Source organism: Phocoena sinus, chromosome 8 (genome assembly GCF_008692025.1).
Source record: "Phocoena sinus isolate mPhoSin1 chromosome 8, mPhoSin1.pri, whole genome shotgun sequence".
NCBI classification, from domain to species: Eukaryota; Metazoa; Chordata; class Mammalia; order Artiodactyla; family Phocoenidae; genus Phocoena; species Phocoena sinus.
In genome coordinates this window covers 105,536,109-105,554,194 of record NC_045770.1, presented here as the reverse complement: position 1 = coordinate 105,554,194, position 18,086 = coordinate 105,536,109, and the positions used below count along the sequence as shown (strand labels likewise).

The following is an 18,086-nucleotide window of genomic DNA, read 5'->3' as shown; positions in this document are numbered from 1 at the left end:
ATGGCAAGTCACTTCCCCCTCGGGGTCAACTTCCCCAGTGCAGGCTAAGAATGGGCCAGACACGCAGTAGCACTCAGTGAGTGGCACTGTCCTGGAGGCCAAGACGCAGGTGGGCACGGATGCCAGGGCACTGGCAGAGAGACACAGGAGGAGCCCCTTGGTCCCAGGCTGCCCCCATTTCCCAGGGGGCCCGTCATCATCTCTCCACTCCTCGGTCTGGAAAATCACAGGAAACTGAGCCCCAGAAACTGGTCCAAACTTCGTTTTAACGTTTAGCAACAGTCCTCAATACCCTTGAAATCTGGTTAAGGAAAAAGGTATCGGGAGTTCCCTGGCGGTCCAGTGGTTAGGACTTGGCACTTTCACTGCCGTGCCCTGGGTTCAATCCCTGGTCAGGGAACTAAGGTACACAAGCCACGCGGCATGGTCAAAAAAACAAAAAAGCTATCAATTTCACAAAAGTATTGATTTCAAGATGTACTAAGCCTTTCAACATTTGGAACCCATATGCCTCCCCCATAACTGTGGGGTCCACACTGGGCTGAATAGGGATGTGAGATGGGGGAGGAGATGTGAGCAAACATGAACACAAGGCCGCTGTTCCCACTGGGCTCGGCCACAGAGGACAGCCGGGGACAAAGGAGCCAACGACGGATGTGTGCACACTGAGCCACCAACAGAGAACACAGGGATGCTGGCCACGGAAAGGTGCATGTGGACAGTGGCTGAGGCCCCGCTCCTGGACTCCAGCCCCCCACAGCCCAGCAGGAAGAAGAGGGTCCACGTGGGGCAGGCTCTGATTCCCCACAGGGCCCCCAGTCCCGGCAGCAGCGGCCGGAGAGTGAGGACGGGACAGGATGGGGGTTGCACAGACCTGGGGTTGAACCCAGGCTCCCCCAGCATCTGTGCGACCCGAGGACCCCCCAACCTCCCAGAGCCTCCGTCTCCTCGTCCCTAAAACAGAAGCAGCCACCCTCCAGCACAGGCTCCTCGCGGGAGTAACGAAGACAGCAGAGAAAGCACGCGCACGGGCACGTGTGAGCGAGTGTGTGCGCGCGCGGTGCCTGGTTCGGTAACGCGCGCGTGCACGGCACTGGCAGTGGCGCCGCGCCGCCGGTGCACGAGGCCTGAGGGTCCGTGGCACCTCCTGGGAACCTCAGTCAGCCCTTATCCTCCTGTGAGACCCCAGAGAAGAGGCCAGGGAAGAACAGAGATGGGGACACAGTAAATACAGGCCTCTTAGGCCGTGAGGAAGGGCCTGGCATCCTCAAGTCTGAGGGCCAAAGCCCGGGGGTGGGTGACAGAGGGATGCGTCCTCCCCTGGGGAGGCCCAGGGCTGGGGTCCCAGGGAGAGCTGAGCAGTCTGTGCAGCTCTCTCCCCGGCCCCGTCTCCTCCAGGGCAGCCTGGACGTCTGTGGGACCTGCACAACCGCTTGGGCCCTGGGGCCGGAACTCAGAAACAAGCCACCAGGAAGCTCAGGAGGGTCAAGGTGGCCCCCACCACGGGACAGTCATGAAATATCCCCTCTGTTCTTGGCCAAGCTCTCTGGGGTTCACAGTGTGAGGTGGGGCAGGAGAAAGCTCCAGAAGGACAGGCCCATGGTCCTGCTTCCCGAGATGTGCTGAGCATATGCCGTGTGTGGGACACAGCGTGGAGGTCGTGGGGATGAGGATGAGAAGAAAAGGGACAGGGTAAAGACCGGCCCCCAGGAGCTCAGAGGAGGAGGGAAGAAGAGAGGAACACAGGAACAGCACATCCAAGGTCACCTGGGGGACCTGCAGGAAGAGAAGAGGAAGTCCTGGGGATTGGGTTTCATCATGGTGACAATGACAATTATTCCTTTTAATTACTACTGCCATTCTCACAACTAATAGCACCTGGCATTCCTGTGTGCCATGTGTCAGGGACCATGCAAAGTACTCTGTTACTTAACAACAACCCCATCAAGTAAGTGCTCTCAATTTCTCTATTTCACAGAGAAGGAAGTGGAGGCTCAGAGAGGTGAGTGACCAGCCCAGGGTCACTCAGCTGGGAAGTGGCAAAGCTGGGATTTGAACCCAGGTCTGTCTGACACTGCAGCTTACATTCTTGGCCACTCCCTGTGCAACCTTAGGGAAGAAGAGGGTCAAGGGTAGAAGGCGGAGAAAAGACAGTACTAAAAAATTAGACAAACCCACTATTGGAGACTTCAACACCTCCATCAGTAACTGACAGCACAGTCAGGAAGGATACAGACAGCCTGAACGGCACTATCCATCAACTGGATCTAACCAACATTTACAGAACACTCCACCCAGCAACATCAGATGACACATCTTCTCAAGCGCACATGGAATATTCACCAAGGTAGACCACACGCTGGGGCATAAAACATACCTGAACGAAGTTAAAAGGATAGAAATCATACAAGGCATATGCCGTGTGTGAGACACAGCATGGAGGTCATGGGGGTGAGCATGGGAAGAAAAGGGACAGGGTAAACACGGGCCCCCAGGAGCTCAGAGGAGGAGGGGGAGTATGCGCACATACTCGCTCACACACGCGTGTGCACATGCTTTCTCCGCTGTCTTTGTTACTCCCATGAGGAGCCTGTGATGGAGGATGGCTGCTTCTGTTTTAGGGATGAGGAAATGGAAATTAATTCCACAATAATTTAATGGAACTAAACTAGAAATCAGTAACAGAAAGATAGCTGGAAAATTCCCAACTATTTGGAAGTTACACAACACACTTCTAAATAACACAAGGGCCAAAGAATTATTGAGAATAATTTAAAAATAGTTTAACTAACTGAAAATGAAAATGCAATTTATCAAAATTTGTGAGATGCAGCAAAACCAGTGCTTAGAGGGAAATTCATAGCCCTGAAATGCATATATTAGAAAAGAGGACAAAGAGACAGTCTGCTCCGCCTTCTACCCTTGATACTGGATGCCACAGGGACTATGTATTAAAAGACTGTCAGGCAGCAACCTGGCAGGCAGAGAATCGGGTCCTGCTCAACGTCCCAACAGAAAGTGCTGAGGTCATACCTACCACCACAAGTCAACAGGTTCTGCAGGAGCACGAGGTGGACTGGGCATGAGCACCGTGGCGTCCCATCACCCTTGGCAATGCAGATGTGGGAACAGCCGCCATTGTCCCGGGCACAAGGGTGGGCTGCTGTGGAGAGAAAAGAGGGAGGGGGTCGGGTTCTACCTCCTACCTCAGGACTGTGGCCTAGAGGATGGAGGGGATGAATGCCAGGCAGGAACTCACAAGAACTGGCACTCCAGTAGGAGTGTGGTAGATCCTCACACTTAATTCTTAGGGCAGCCTATGGAGTCTGTTTCTGTTGGCACTGCATTCTGTAGATGAGGAAACGGAGGCCAAAAGCACTTATAGAACTTTCCCTACATCATACCCCAGCCTGTCTGCACCAGCTCCCACTGTGCCCACTACCATCATGCTACACTGCCCACCTGTGTGTCTGTCTCTCATGGTGTAGTGGGCTGAGTGGTGGCCCCCCAAAAGATATGTCCACGTCCTAATGCCTGGAATCTGTGAATTTGACCTTATTTGGGAAAAGGGTCTTTGCAAATGACATGGTCATGTTAAGGATCTTGAGATGGGGTCTAATTCTGAATTGTCTGTGTGGTCCCTAAATGCACTGACAAATGTCCTTATAAGAGACGACATAAGAGGTGAAGGCAGGGGAGAAGGTCATGTGATGACAAAGGCAGACACTGCAATGATGCAGCCACAAGGAACACCGGCAACCACAGGAAATGGGAGGGGCAAAGAACCATCCCCTCCTCCGCCTCCCCACCCCCACCTCCAGCCTCCAGAGGGAGCACAGCCTTGCAGACACCTTGATTTTGGATTTCTCCAGAACTGTGAGAGGATACATTTCTGTTGCTTTAAGTCACCCAATTTGTGGTGACTTGTTATATAGCAGCTGCAGGAAACTAATACACATGGAAGTTAAAATAATAAGGGTGTTGAACCCTGGGGAACTCGAACGTTTCAATTCAATTAATTTCATGTGCCCAACACCTTGACAATGGTTAGGAGGCTGGGAGGGTGGCTGAGCTCCCTCAGGTGAGAGGAAATGGCGCAAAGCACTCTGCTCCTCACCCGGACCCCCAAAGACAAATCACAGTTTCTCCTCCTCAACCTTGAGGATTAGGTGTTTTCAAAATGACAGAGTCATGGTTTAGAGGAGGGTCAGCGAACTTTTGCCATAAAGAATCAGAAAGTAAATAATTTTGGTTTCATGGGCTAGGCCACCTATCTAGGTGACCAAGACTCCTTGTCGGCCAGCCGCAAAGCAAAGGCAGCCAGGATGACACAGTCCTACGGGCTGCAGAGTGCCACCCCTGGTTTAGAGTTTAGTTGTGGGATCTTGTGGGGAGGCAGGATGGATGGCCCACGTCCCAAATCAACACCCAAGGACTTCCCGCCCTCACCCAAAATGAGGAGCCTCTCCATGTCACCCTAGAGCCCACACATTAGCACTCATAGACACGTCCCGGTCTCCAACCTCAAATCTGCTCACTGAACGTCTCCTGGCCCTTCCAGCCGCTCGGTTCCAAGGAGCTGCCGGTCAATGAGCCTGGCTCTCTGCCGACACCAGCAGGCAGTGGGTCTCGACATTTGTGGCCTCAGCATTCACCATTCTGACCATCTGCCAGCAACAACCAGGAATCGGGACTTGGCTGAGGATGGTGTAAGGGGCCAGGTGAACGCAGGCTTTCTAACCCATAGGCGTGGGGTGCCTCGGTTATCCGGAAGCCAGTTCCTAGTGACTTCGCTTATCCAGGATCCAGCTGATTACCCACAAGGACAGAACCCACCGCCCAGCAGTCAACACAGAAGTGACTGATTCAGAGGTCATGCCCCTCATCCTGAGCAGGGAGCCCAACAGAAAAAAAATCCCAGTGCCTAAACTGTGGGCTCTGGCCTCAAATCCAAGCCCCATCAGGTTTATTGGCTAGGTGACAGGGGGAAGTAGTACCCTCTCTGAGCCCTACTTTCCTCAGCTGTAAAGTAGAATTATTGTGAAATAACACATATAATGTAATAAATGCTGAGCACGGGACCTGGGGTGCAGAACAGTCAACACATGGTGTGGCCGAGGCAGAAGGCCAATAGTAATGGGCTGGGGTGAGGCTGGTGGGGCCCCAGGGCCTTGAAGGCGGCCAGACCACGGGCATCACAGGACAAGGACAGTAATGGGTCTGCTCACCCAGCTGTCAGCCCAGGTGTATTTACTGAATGAAGAGAGAAAAGCGAGAAGACAGAGGGAGAGGTAGACACTTCTCACACACACACACACACACACACACACACACACACACACACTCACCCCTCCATATCCACATACAGCCATATACGGAGGTGGGTAGAGGAACCAGAGGTCCCAGTTACCGACGTCGTCCCTCTCCCAGGCCCCTGGGCACAGCCAGACTGTGGCAGGCAGAATCCTAAAATGCCCCCTAAATATCCTACCCCACTCCCCAGCTAGGGAGGATGTGATGAGCTATTATGCCTGTGGTTTTGTTACCTTACTCAGCAGAAGGGATTTACAGATGTAATTAAGGTTACTGATCAGTTGATTTGGAGTCAATCTAAAGGGAGACTAGTCTAAAACTGGGCCAAATCTAATCGCAAGCCCTTGGAAAGCGGAGTGGGTTCCAGCTGGTAGAAAAGGAAGTCAGAGAGGTTCGGTCTGTTACTGATGGGGAGAGGGCCTGAGGGTGGCCTCCGGGAGCCGAGAGTAGACTTGGCCGACAGAAAGAAAGAAAAGAGGATCTCAGTCCTACAACTCTCACATTGGCCTGTCCTGCTGCCTTATCCCAAGGGGGCCAGTTCAGGGGCTGCTGTGCTCTGTGAAGAGGCCCAGCCTCCCCTCGGCGGTGTCTGCTGCCCACTGCCCACCCGCCACGTACAGAACTCCTCCAGGCTGATGTCCTCCACGGCGTGGATGCCGGTCAGGTGGGCGACACGGCCCTGGACTCGTGTCCGCGCATCCCCTGTGGTCTTGTCCACGCGCTCAATCATCTGCTGCTGGCGGTCGATCCAGTAGAGGTGCCTGCCCAGCACAGTCAGGCCCACAGGCTGCACGATGTTGGCATCCTCCAGGGTCAGGCGGTTGGCCCCTGCAAGAGGGAGGCGCTCCCCCTGAGTGGCGGCTGACCCCTAGAGCTCGGCCCACGCTTGCCTCGGGAGACGGGTGGGCTGCCGGGAGCCTGGGGGACGCCGGGCTCTGGCCAGGGCTGGGGGCTGGGGCACGTTCCCTGGAATTAGGCAGACCTGAGGCCACCTCTCGGACAGCCCTGCTTCTACCTGGGCTGCCCTTCGGCCAGGGCCGTGGCCCCAGTCGCTGGCCCCCGGCAAGCACGGTGCCTCCCCTGCCCCCAGCCCACCCCAACTTCCGGAAGAAAAGCCCCTTTAAGTACTGATTCTCACTCCTCTCTGGCCCAGGGGCCTCCCAGACTAAGGCAGCCAAGGCAGAGGAGCTGAGAGCATGGGCACGGGAGGCAGAGAGGTCGGACTCCTCTTCCACCTGACGCTGGGGGCCTGCACAGCTGGCTCACCCTCTCTGAGCCTCGTCGGCCCCTGCCACCTGGGGATCACTTGGGACCCACATCCTGGAACGGGGCGGGGGCACTATACATGGTAAAGCCCCAGCCCAGTGCCTGCTCGCAGTCGGTCCCCCACAAACGTGGCGGCTGCTACGCCATGACCGATGACCAGGACGGCGGGCGTCCTGGTGGGTCAGACGCGGTGGCTGCCGAGGGACCGATCCTCGGGGAGGCTCCAGGGCGCGCACCTGACAGGTCGCAGCTTTCAATGCGCTTCAGGTCGGCGTCCACCCAGAAGAGCTTGCCCAGCACGTTGTCCACCACGAGGGCCACGGGACGGATGAGGCCCGTGGTGAAGAGGACCTCGCGCTCGGTGCCGTCCAGGGCCGCGCGCTCGATCTTGGCTGCTCGGTCCTGCATGTTAGTGAAGTACAGGTACCTGCGAGAGAACAGCAGGTAAAGGACGGGCGCTGCGTCCGCTACGTCCTCAGCAAAGCACCAGAGAGACCGGCCCCAGACCCCGCGGGCACCCAGCGGGGCTTCGGAAAGTGACCAGTCATATGACCCCAGCCTCTAGGGGCTGGACCCGGAGCTGAAAGGTCATGCCCTGGAGGAGCTGGAAAATGTCCCCCAAGACCTCACGTCTACCTGCAACCTCGGAATAGGACCTTATTTGGAAACAAGGTCTTTGCAGATGTAACTAAGTATCAAGATGAGGCCGCCCCGGTTAGGGTGGGCCCGCAACCAGTGAAAGTGGCCTCAAGAGAGAGAAGAGGCCACACGGACACAGAGAGAAGCCCACGTGAAGACGGAGGCAGAGAGGAGGGACGCGGCCACAAGCCCAGGAGCACGCGGGGCCCCCGAAGCTGAGAGGCAGGAAGCAACCTCCCCTGGAGACTCCAGTGGGAGCAGGGCCCTGCCACCCTTGACTTTGGCCCCTGGAACCGCGAGGGAATAGACCTCCGTGTTTCAAGCCCCCAGTCTGTGGTCACTTGCGGCAGCCCCCGGGACTAGTACACGCCCCCTCCTTTGATTCCTAAAGAACCGTCTTCAGTAACTGAGGCCCCCGGGGGGCTGCAGGGCTGGTACTCCCCGCTGTCCTCACAAGGAAACTGAATCCCTGGGAGGTCACGTCACCTGCCTGAGGTCACACAGGCAGTAGGTGACAGAGTCGAGATTTGAACTCAGGTCTGCCTGGCGGTCCCTGGGCTTCAGCACACGGTGCCTCGATGGGTCTGATTCCCGCCCTGAACGGCAGCCCTGCGGGTACCTGAGGTGGTCACCATCCTCCTGCCTTCCACCCCCAAACCCTCCCCAATTGGCTTTATTTCCCAATCTCATGTCATGTGGTTTCGGCCCCCTCACCCCCCGCCCTGGTCCTTCCCTTTGGGACCCTCCACACCTGTCAACGTGTCTCAGGTTCTCTCCCACCTACCAGAGAACCTGAAGGCCCATCAGGGAGCTTCAGGGAAGGAAGAAGCTCCCAGTCAGGTAGTGACCTCCCCTAGGCAAGTGAATAACCCGCCACCACATGGGACGCTACGGAAGGGATGGTTGAATAGGGTTCAAGTTGGATGGGATGGTACGAAACCCATGAATCACATCCTGCCTGTGTCTCTCAGCAAAGCCCTCACCCCTGCACAGGCTTTCAGTCCAGGCCATCCCTGGGCGTCTCTGCCTCCCTGCCATGCCTGGGAGTGAGCTGGTGTCTCCCTGCCCCACTCCGGCTGCAGATGGGAGGGTCGGGGGTGGAAGATCCCTCCCGGCCCGAGAGGCCGGCATTCACGGGAGGGGCCCCTGGCACACCCCAGCGGGTGCAGCAGCCCACCCGCGCGGCCCCGCACCCCCGCTCGGCGTTGACGACGATGGCCCTCGGCTTGTCGCGGTCCCCGCGGAGCACCACGCCCATGGCTTCCCCGTTCAGCCGGTGGACGTTGACAGTGTCGGTGGCCTCGCACGTCCAAAACAGGGTCCGGCTGTAGACGTCAACGCTGAGGTCGTGCGGCTGCCTGTCCGGGTTCTGGCTCTGGCTCGGAGAGGTCAAAACGAAGGGCTGTAGGGTGGTAAGAAACGAGCACCGGCTAAAGTCACGGTGCGGAGGGCGGAGGCCTGTGCCCGAGTGCAGAGCAAATGTCAAAAGCCCAACCGTGTCTGGGAACCTCTCCTTTCAAACCAGCTCTTGCCCACACATCCGCTGAGAGTGAAGTTGATCCCTCCAACAGCCTCCAGGAGAGCTCTCGCCCATGGGCTCCGATGCCAGGCCCCGCCAACAGTGACGGCACTGGACCCGGCTGCCTGGTAGTCACCCCACCCGGGCTGGCCGGCCTGCGCCCGCACGTACAGAGGGACCGCCCAGCAGCTGAGCGGTCAGCCCAGGATCACAGGCCCCCGGCTCAAGACATCTTCTCACTTCTTGTTTCCTTAGACTCAGACTTTTGGATTAAGGCCCTCAAATCTTTTTTTATCTTTTTTCCTTCCCTTGGATTTTTTTTTTAACATCTTTATTGGAGTATAATTGCTTTATAATGGTGTGTTAGTTTCTGCTGTATAACAAAGTGAGTCAGCTATACACATACATGTACCCCCACATCCCCTCCCACTTGCGTCTCCCTCCCACCCGCCCTATCCCACCCCTCTAGGTGGTCACAAAGCACCGAGCAGATCTCCCTGTGCTATGTGGCTGCTTCCCACTAGCTATCTGTTTCACATTTGGTAGTGTACAAATGTCAGTGCCACTCTCTCACTTCGTCCCAGCTTACCCTTCCCCCTCCCCCTGTCCTCAAGTCCATTCTCTACATCTGCATCTTTGTTCCTGTCCTGCCCCTAGGTTCTTCATAACCACTTTATTTTAATTTTTTTAGATTCCATATATATGTTAGCATACGGTATTTGTTTTTCTCTTTCTGACTTACTTCACTCTGTGTGACAGTCTCTAGGTCCATCCACCTCACTACAAATAACTCAATTTCGTTTCTTTTTATGGCTGAGTAATATTCCATTGTATATATGTGCCACATCTTCTTTATCCATTCATCTGTCGACGGACACTTAGGTTGCTTCCATGTCCTGGCTATTGTAAACACAGCTGCAATGAACACTGTGGTACATGACGCCTTCTGAATTATGGTTTTCTCAGGGTATATGCCCAGTAGTGGGATTGCTGGGTCGTATGGTAGTTCTGTCTTTAGTTTTTTAAGGAAACTCCATACTGTTCTCCAGAGCGAAGGCCCTCAAATCTTATTGTTTTTTAAATTTAGGATGCCAGGACAATAGGTGTCCAGCACAGAGGTCCACCTCTCACAGCCTCTTCCCTGAGGGAGACAGGCCAAGGGTTCATGGCCAGGTGAGGGTGCAGGGCTGCCCCGCAGTGCATACCGGGAGCCCAGGGGCAGCACGTGCCCCTCGCGGGGTCTGTTTTCCCCCTCACACTCCCTGCGGGTCTCCACCCCGAGCCTCTCCCGGGAGCGCTACTGGACTCCATGCCATCTACTGCCTCTCAGGGATGAGCCCTGGCTTTCGGAGCCACCGAAAGAGAATCCCTTTAAAGGGGACCTTGTTTCGTGAACTGATGCAGGAGAAGGAGAGTGCCCAGAGCTTCCCTCACATCCCTCACAGGCTAGAGGCCGATACCCTGGTGGATCTGGTCCCCTTGGGTTCTCAGGTGACCTGACCTGGTGCAAAGGGGCTTCCCAAGCTCCTGGGCTGCTGCCACCAACAGTATGGATGAAAAGTTCCTCCACTGAGAACGGAATCATCTTTAGATGATGTTCTGATCACAGCTCATTGCAGACCCCCTTAATATACCTCTTTTCAGCAGTCAATAAAACAAGAAGTCTCCCGGTGGTCAAGAGGGGGCTTGCAGCCAAAAAGAAGCCCCCCTCCCCAGGCCCAGCCTCTTGGACTCAGCTGGAGAGGAACCACCCGCCCCCAAACACACACACAGCAGCCTCTGGTCCAGCCCCGCTGGGCAGCTGGAAGCATGTCACTCGCATCTCTGCAGGTAAGAACACCGACACCCCCAGGAGCTGTGGGCCCTAGGAGCCAGGCGTCGACTCCAGCCAGCACATTCCTTTCCCAAGAGCCACAGAGCTCTCTGGCCAAAGACCACAGCCCAGTGCAGCCGACGGCCTGGGAGTAAAGCAAGGTTCCAACTAGCCCCGGCCAGAGTCAGGCTCCCTGCGGAGGGTGGGTGTGTGGGAGCCGGGCACACGCTCATCGGAACAACCAGCTGAGAAAAAAGTGCATGCTGTAACAACACACCACCCACGGCCCACCCCAGGCACACAGGAACGAGGAGGTAAACTTTACACGGCTGGCCGGCTTTATAAAACCCAAACTCCAATTTTACCATAAGGAACAGCACCAAGGCCGGTGCAAAAAATCTTAGCAGAATCCGATTCAATGTCACAATCCACACCCCGCCCCCTCACCAGTACAAAGTGGTACTTAGCCAAGTGGGAAAGTCCGCAGCAACAGCTCACAGGCGGATGCAACCCCGGTGTCCACTGATGGATGGACGGATAGCAAAATGTCTGCTATACAGACAATGGAGTGTTATTCAGTCGTAAAGAGGAAGAAAATTCTGATACCTCCTATGATGTGGACGAACCTTGAGAACGTTGGGCTAAGTGAAAAAGGCCAGTCACAAAAGGACAAATACTGGGTGATTCTACTTATATAAAGTACTCAGTGCTGTCAAATGCATAGAGACAGAAGGCAGGATGGTGGGCGCCAGGGACTGGGGGGATGGGGGGGATGGAGAGTTAGTGTTTAATGGGGACAGAGCTTCCTCTGGAGATGGACGGTGGTGACGGGTGCACACAATATCAATGTACTTAATGCCATGGAGCTGTACACTTAAAAATGGTTAGAATGGCCCATTTTATGTAACGTATATTTACCACAATAAAAGAATCAAAAATTAAATAGAAAAACGACAGCCAAGTAGATGATAATTAAGAATACCATCCTTGGAGGTGGGGTGGCACCCCTAATAATCAAAGCCACCAGAGGGTGGAGTTTAGCAAGAGACACAGGAAGGGAAATGAGTATTTTCCAGATTAAGTGTTCCTAGAAGGGCTTTTTCTTCAAAGTCTTCCCCCACTCCTGCTGGACACCATACAAGGATGCAAAAGGACGCCTCTCCATGGGACTTGAAGGTAATTTGTGCCCCAGCAACTTTCTCGGCAGGAAGCCATGGTCCACCAATTAACACTCCCTGTTCTCCAAAGGACTCAAAGCGACTGTCACCTGCGCCCGGGGTGGGACGAAAGAAATCCATTCCCACCATTTCCACCAGGCTCTGCGCCCACAGAGATGGTAATCACAGCTGCTCGGACACAGGCGGGGCTTTTACCGTCAACCAAGGACACAGACGTCAAAGGATGACTTGTTAACTTTACATCGTGGGTGGATGAAGTATTTTGTCGAAAGTGAGGCCCAGTCGTACAGGCAGTACTGGCACCCGGTTCAGGGTAGGAAAGAGAAACACCTACGTTACAGACACGAAAATCTTCTGAAAATCTCCCCTCACAAGCATCTGTATCGCTGTTCTAACAGTATCAAGATTTCACCACGACGACATAAGCTGTTACACTGACCACTCGATTGAGAAAGAGACCATCGGGTTCGGTAGCTTTTGTGAAAGGAGTCTTTAGAAACGGGCATGACCAGCCGGGCACGTCCTACTGGAATTCTGGCCAGAGTTCCCTGTCACGTGGCTGGATACGCCGGGTGTGCCCCGAGGCTGCAGTGACAGTGTCCTTCCTGGCACGGGTCACAAACACCTAACACAGAAAAGGAGTCAGTTCTGCTAGACTCACGTTTGGAAAACATGTATTCGTCCCCATGCAGTGATGTATCAGGGACAGTCGGAGCAGAGAGCAGGTTTCGCATTCACTTCGCACAGCTGCGCCCAGGAGAAACCCTAGGCAAGTGTAGAGCACACAGCAGCACCGCACCGAGCAGGGGCCCACAGACACACGTGCCTCCAGCGACCCCCAGCCCCCGGGCACTGGGAGCCACGCCATCCACGCTGGGGTTACAACGATACGTCCCATCTCAGACAACCCTCCTTGCAGCGTTCCACAAAAACGCACAAGCTGCAACCTTCCGACCCCCATGTCCTCCGCCAGCTTCAGGTCTTTTCAACGTCAAGAGCCATATCTGCTGGAGCATTTGTGTACCGAACCATTTAACATTCGAAGGACAGGGCCCCTGTATTGCCAGGTTCCTCTCTTTTTTTCAGTTTGCCACTGATGGCCTTTTGAGGGCTGCACACCTAGCCCCCTTTCCCCCATCAGACCTGTGGTCTGTACTGGGCGATTTTGTACGGTGCAGTGATTTTCAGACACACGGACATTGCATTATAACAGAACTGACTATCCAACTCCCCTAAAATAAAAGATAAATCTAGAATAACCAATATCAACTATCCCTGCACAGAACCACTATGGAAAGGAAAAAAAAAACCCATGGGGTTTGACGCCCACCACTGCTACTTAAACAGCTGCAAAATCCAGTTTCTACACAGAATCACAGTCAAAGGGTTTCACACGGCTCAGCCTTATACCTGGCAATGACATATTCGGAGCCCAATCACTGTTTACCCCAAACTGTGCCCCTCTGCTAAGAAAAGGGGGCGGTAGCCTGGGAGTCGCCAGTGCGAGCCGCTCGTGGAAGGACCCCCCGCGCCCCCCCAAAAGCACACTTACCTGGGTCCCATCGTCCTTGGCTCGTTTGATGTTCTGGCGCCCATCTACCCAGTAGATGAACTTGTCCAGCGGGTCATAGTCGATGGCCTTGACGTTCCTCAGCCCGTGCAGTGGCAGGATGAGGTCTGGGCTGTGCTGGTCATCAGGGATCATTCGGCTGATGGCACACTTCTGGCTGAAGAGCAGGAAGGTGGTGGGTGCTGGAGAGAGGCAAACGGGGGCGGGCGCGCGTCAGCGTCTGGGAGCCGAACAGGGAGTGGGGCAGGGAGGACGGCCTTCCATTTTATGGTAAAAAGCAGATTTGCGTGCGCACCTATGAGATGTACGTGGGAAAAGGCTGGAAAGACACAAAACTGGTTCTTGGGGGTGGACTATGGGGAATTTTATTCTCCGTGTTACACATCGCTGTTGTTTCCATATTTTATAAGTGTGTGTGTTATTTTAAAACTAGATATCCACTTCTTTTCAGATTATCAAGACTTAAGTCAGAAGGAGGGAAAGGTAGTGAATATCCAACTCCCACCCATAAGTGTGTGTGATGCTCTGGTGACGGTGGGATTTGCCAGGGGCTTCTGCGTGCTCCAGGGAATGGCTGAAAACCGTGTGACGTGAACAGTGACGCCGGGAGGGGACACTCCTCAGGGCTGTCAGGACCCAGGATGTGTAGAGGCCACCAGCTGCAGCCACGTCAGAGTTACAGCTGGGCCACATGAATCCAAGTCACAGCCCTGGGTCTGCCGGCCTTGGGAGCCAGCACCCGAGTCACATCCCCTCTGGGCAGAGGGTGACCTGCACCTCCACTTGACCCTTCAAGGTTATGGCCCCCAGTGGCAAGGACGACAGGACCAAAGGGAGCCCAAGAGTGGGGAATCCCAGGCTGTGGCCCCAGGCCCATCACATACCAGCCTGGGGCCTCGACCAAGCCCCTGAACCCTTCGAAGCTGTAGGTCCCTCATCCACATAATTGGGCCAAGGAAGCTCAGTCCTCTTAAGGCCCAGGGCTGCGAGAAGCTCACACAATGCCCGGATGACAGAGAGCTTTACAAACTGTCTAGCGCTGCACAGAGGCCGAGTTATAACTAGCTATCTGCTGATGTCACAGGAGAAAAGCCTGCCAACAGGACACACCTGTTCTCCCTGCGGGCCCATGGGAAAGTCACTCTCAGGCTCTCTGAACCTCGCTTTTCTTAGAATTGAAAGTGAAAAGGCCTACCTCGTTTAGAAGGTCGGTGTGAGGATTACACCGTGGACGTGAGGCCACACGCAAGGGGTCAGGGCAGGGACTCTGGAGCCAGCCTGCCTGGAATCCAAACCTGGCTCAAGTCTTACCAGCTGTGTGGCCTTGGGTGGGTAACTACACATCTCTGTGCCCAGGGTCCTAGTCTGTGAAACGGGGACAGTGACACTCCCTACCCCATAGGCTGGAGGATTCAGTGCCATAAAAAGCACTTGGAACAATGCCTGGCCCTAGAAGTGGGTGCTCTCCCCCAGGGACCGTTTTTCACATCCAAAGAGCCTCCCACGCGACGTGCCAGCTGAGGGCTTGGACCATCTACTCGTCTTGATGAAGCAACAGGTCTTCCACCCAGCCTGAGCCTCCAGGTAACATTAGGCAACATGTGCAGTGCACAACCTGCCCGACTGCCCACGTGCACCAAGGTTTCCCCAGATAAAAAGCTTCTTTCCACCTTAACCGCCAGAGTCAGACTGGTGATCTAATGTGGGAGTGAGGGACGGGGGCAGAGCGAGGCACTTACGGCTGCAGTTGCGGCTACTGGGGTCCAGGGTGTAATGAGAGGCACAGCTGCAGCGGTGGCCGCTGGGGACAGCGAGGCACAGCTGCCCACACTGCCCGTTGTTGTGCATGCAGTCATTGAGGCCATCCTGGCGGGAGGAGTGGAACACCAGGATGTCCATCACGAAATCCAGGTGGCCCTGGATGAGGGTGCGGTTCCGGCCACTGGTCTTGTCGGCTCGCTCAATGCTGTGCAGGTTCCAGTCTGTCCAGTAGATGTAATCACTGTATTGCGTCAGGCCGAAGGGGTGCGGGAGGTCATCGGCAATCACGACCCGCTCCTGACCTGCGTGGAGGCACACGGGCACCGAGTCAGCAACGGCGCCGCACAGGCGTCCTGTGGGTGAACCAGTTCAACCTGCAGCCTGGCCACTTGCGTCGGGCTCATAAAGCATGTGACCGCTCTGGGAAACGAGCAGGGTCCACTGAGGCTGGATGGGCACCTGCCCTGAGGGCGGGCAATTCCCCTCTTGCAGCACAAGAGAAATGCGTGCAGCATCCACCCAAACAACACAGATGAGAATGTGCAACAGCCACAAACAGGAGACAACCCAAATGTCCGTCAATAGTAGGATGGGATTAGGGACTTCCTTGGTGGTCCAGTGATTAAGGCTCCGGGCACCCAATGCAGCGGGCCCAGGTTTGGTCTCTGGTCAGGGAACTAGATCCCACATGCCGCAACTAAGAGCCCACGTGCCACAGCTAAAGATCCCGCATACCGCAACTAAGAGATCCCACGTGCCACAACTAAGACTCAGCACAGCCAAATTAAAAAAAAAAAAATAGTAGGATGAATTAAAAAATGGTAGGATCTTTGGGACCTCCCTGGTGGCTCAGTGGTTAAGCATCCACCTGCCAATGCAGGGGACACAGGTTCGATCCCTGGTCCGGGAAGACCCCACATGCCGTGGAGCAACTAAGCCCGTGCGCCACAACCACTGGGCCTGCGCTCTACAGCCTGTGAGCCACAACTACTGAGCCTGCGTGCCACAGCTACTGAAGCCCGCACACCTAGAGCCCATGCTCTGCAACAAGAGAAGCCACCGCAAGGAGAAGCCCGTGCACCCCCGCTCGCCACAACTAGAGAAAGCCTGCGCGCAGCAACGAAGAGCCAACACAGCCAAAAATAAATAGATAAATAAAATGTAACTTTATAAAATAAAATAATTTTTTTTAAAAGGTAGGATCTTCATACAATGGAAATGACGCAGCAATAAAAAAGAATAACAACAATGTGGGCGACTCTCACGGTTATTAGACTGAGTGAAAGAATCCAGATGCTGAAGAGCACACTCTGTGCAGTCACAGTGACAGAAAGTTCTAGAACAGCACAGCTAGTACACATAGACAGAAGTCAGGGCAGCACTGACCCGAGGAGGCTGGTGAGATTGACTAAAAGCCTTTTGAGGGCTGGAAACTTCCCTACTTTGATCTGCATGGGAGCTACACGGGCTACTTTGATGCCTCTGTGTATACACAAGTATCTGTATGTAAAAATTCTCCAACTTGACTCCCTTTTTTTTTTTTTTTTTTTGCGGTACGCGGGCCTCTCACTGCTGTGGCCTCTCCCGTTGCGGAGCACAGGCTCCAGACGCGCAGGCTCAGAGGCCATGGCTCACGGGCCCAGCCGCTCCACGGCACGTGGGATCCTCCCGGACCGGGGCACGCACCCGCGTCCCCTGCATCGGCAGGCGGACCCTCAACCACTGCGCCACCAGGGAAGCCCCTTGACTACTTTTTTGTACTTGACTGTATATATATGTCAATAAAATTTTTAAATATTGATAAAATAAAACCTTCTGCCTAGCAGTCTACTACAGTGGTTGAAACCGGGTTCTGGAGTCAGCCTGGGCCCCCTCGCTTCTCCCTTGACCAGCACGTGACCTTGGCAAAGCTATGTAAGCTTCTTGACTCTCAGTCTCCCCATCTGAAAAATGGGTATTTTGGGGGGGGGGCCATGCCGCGTGGCTTGTGGGATCTTAGTTCCCCAACCAGGGATCGAACCCAGGGCCACGGCAGTGAAAGCGCCAAGTTCTAACCACTGGACCACCAGGTAAGTCCCAAAATGGTTATTCTTAAGAGTGCCCTCATGGATATCCGTGATAATTAAATGTAATAAATTATGATAAAAAACACACAATGAGGTTCGTGATATAATTGTGATAAATATTCAAAGAGATCATGCACGTAGAATGGTCAAAATGCCGGCACAAATTAAGTGCTTGATAAAAACTACGTGCAGAAGAACATTCCCCCTCTCCCCCCAAAAGAGGTCATCCTAATCTCCAGGATTTCTGAATATAGCACCTTACACGGCAAAAGGGGCTTTGCAGGTATGACTAAATTAAGGATTTTGAAATGGGGACACGATCCTGGATTTTCCCAGTGCAGCCAGTGCAAACACTAGCGTCCTTCTAAGAGGGAGCAGGACAGTGAGAGAGAGGCTGGTGGAGGCTATACAGCTGGCTTTGAAGATGGAGGAAGGGCCACAAGTCAAGGATGCAGCCAGCCCCCAGATGATGGAAAAGGCAATGGATTCTCCTCTAGAGACTCCAGATGGAAGGTAGCCCTGCCCACACCTTGCTTTCATTTGGGAACGCTGGTGCCGTTCTCTCGCCAGCAGCAGAGGGCTTGTGAAACGAACCAGGGTCTGATCACGTGACCCGCCGAGCAGTTACACGCAGAGCACACACCTGTGTGCACCTGTTGGGACTGCTGCGGCAACACGCAGGCTCAGGGCCGCGTGAGGGAGGGAGAGCGGGTGCAGGGCCCGGTGACACTCGACAAGTTCTGTCCCTCCACCTGGGCATGGCTTTCTAAGTCTTCACTTGTCAAAGTGTGTGTGTTGTATGAATGCCTCACGTATGCTCTATTTCACAGTAAAAACGGTACCAGTGAAAACATATTGGTGACCTGGGGACGTGCTCCTCCTGTACAGGAGTGGGAGAAAGCCAAATGAAAATCACATGTGGCACGATTTGAAATAATGTTTTCAAAATGATTTTTAAAAA

At 54.5% G+C, this 18,086-nt stretch overlaps 1 protein-coding gene across 5 annotated transcripts in view; it reads right to left on the bottom strand.

Moving 5' to 3' along the window:
* LRP5 (LDL receptor related protein 5) overlaps positions 1 to 18,086 on the bottom strand; it is a 108,521-nt gene that overhangs the window by 13,296 nt on the left and 77,139 nt on the right. For all 5 annotated transcript variants that reach the window (XM_032640996.1, XM_032640995.1, XM_032640999.1 and 2 more), the window contains 6 exons: positions 15,038 to 15,361; positions 13,281 to 13,480; positions 8,412 to 8,620; positions 6,816 to 7,006; positions 5,932 to 6,141; positions 3,038 to 3,163 (listed from right to left, as the gene is read on the bottom strand). In XM_032640996.1, coding sequence (XP_032496887.1) covers positions 3,038 to 3,163; positions 5,932 to 6,141; positions 6,816 to 7,006; positions 8,412 to 8,620; positions 13,281 to 13,480; positions 15,038 to 15,361 — 1,260 coding nt within the window. The remainder of the gene's footprint in view (positions 1 to 3,037; positions 3,164 to 5,931; positions 6,142 to 6,815; positions 7,007 to 8,411; positions 8,621 to 13,280; positions 13,481 to 15,037; positions 15,362 to 18,086) is intronic.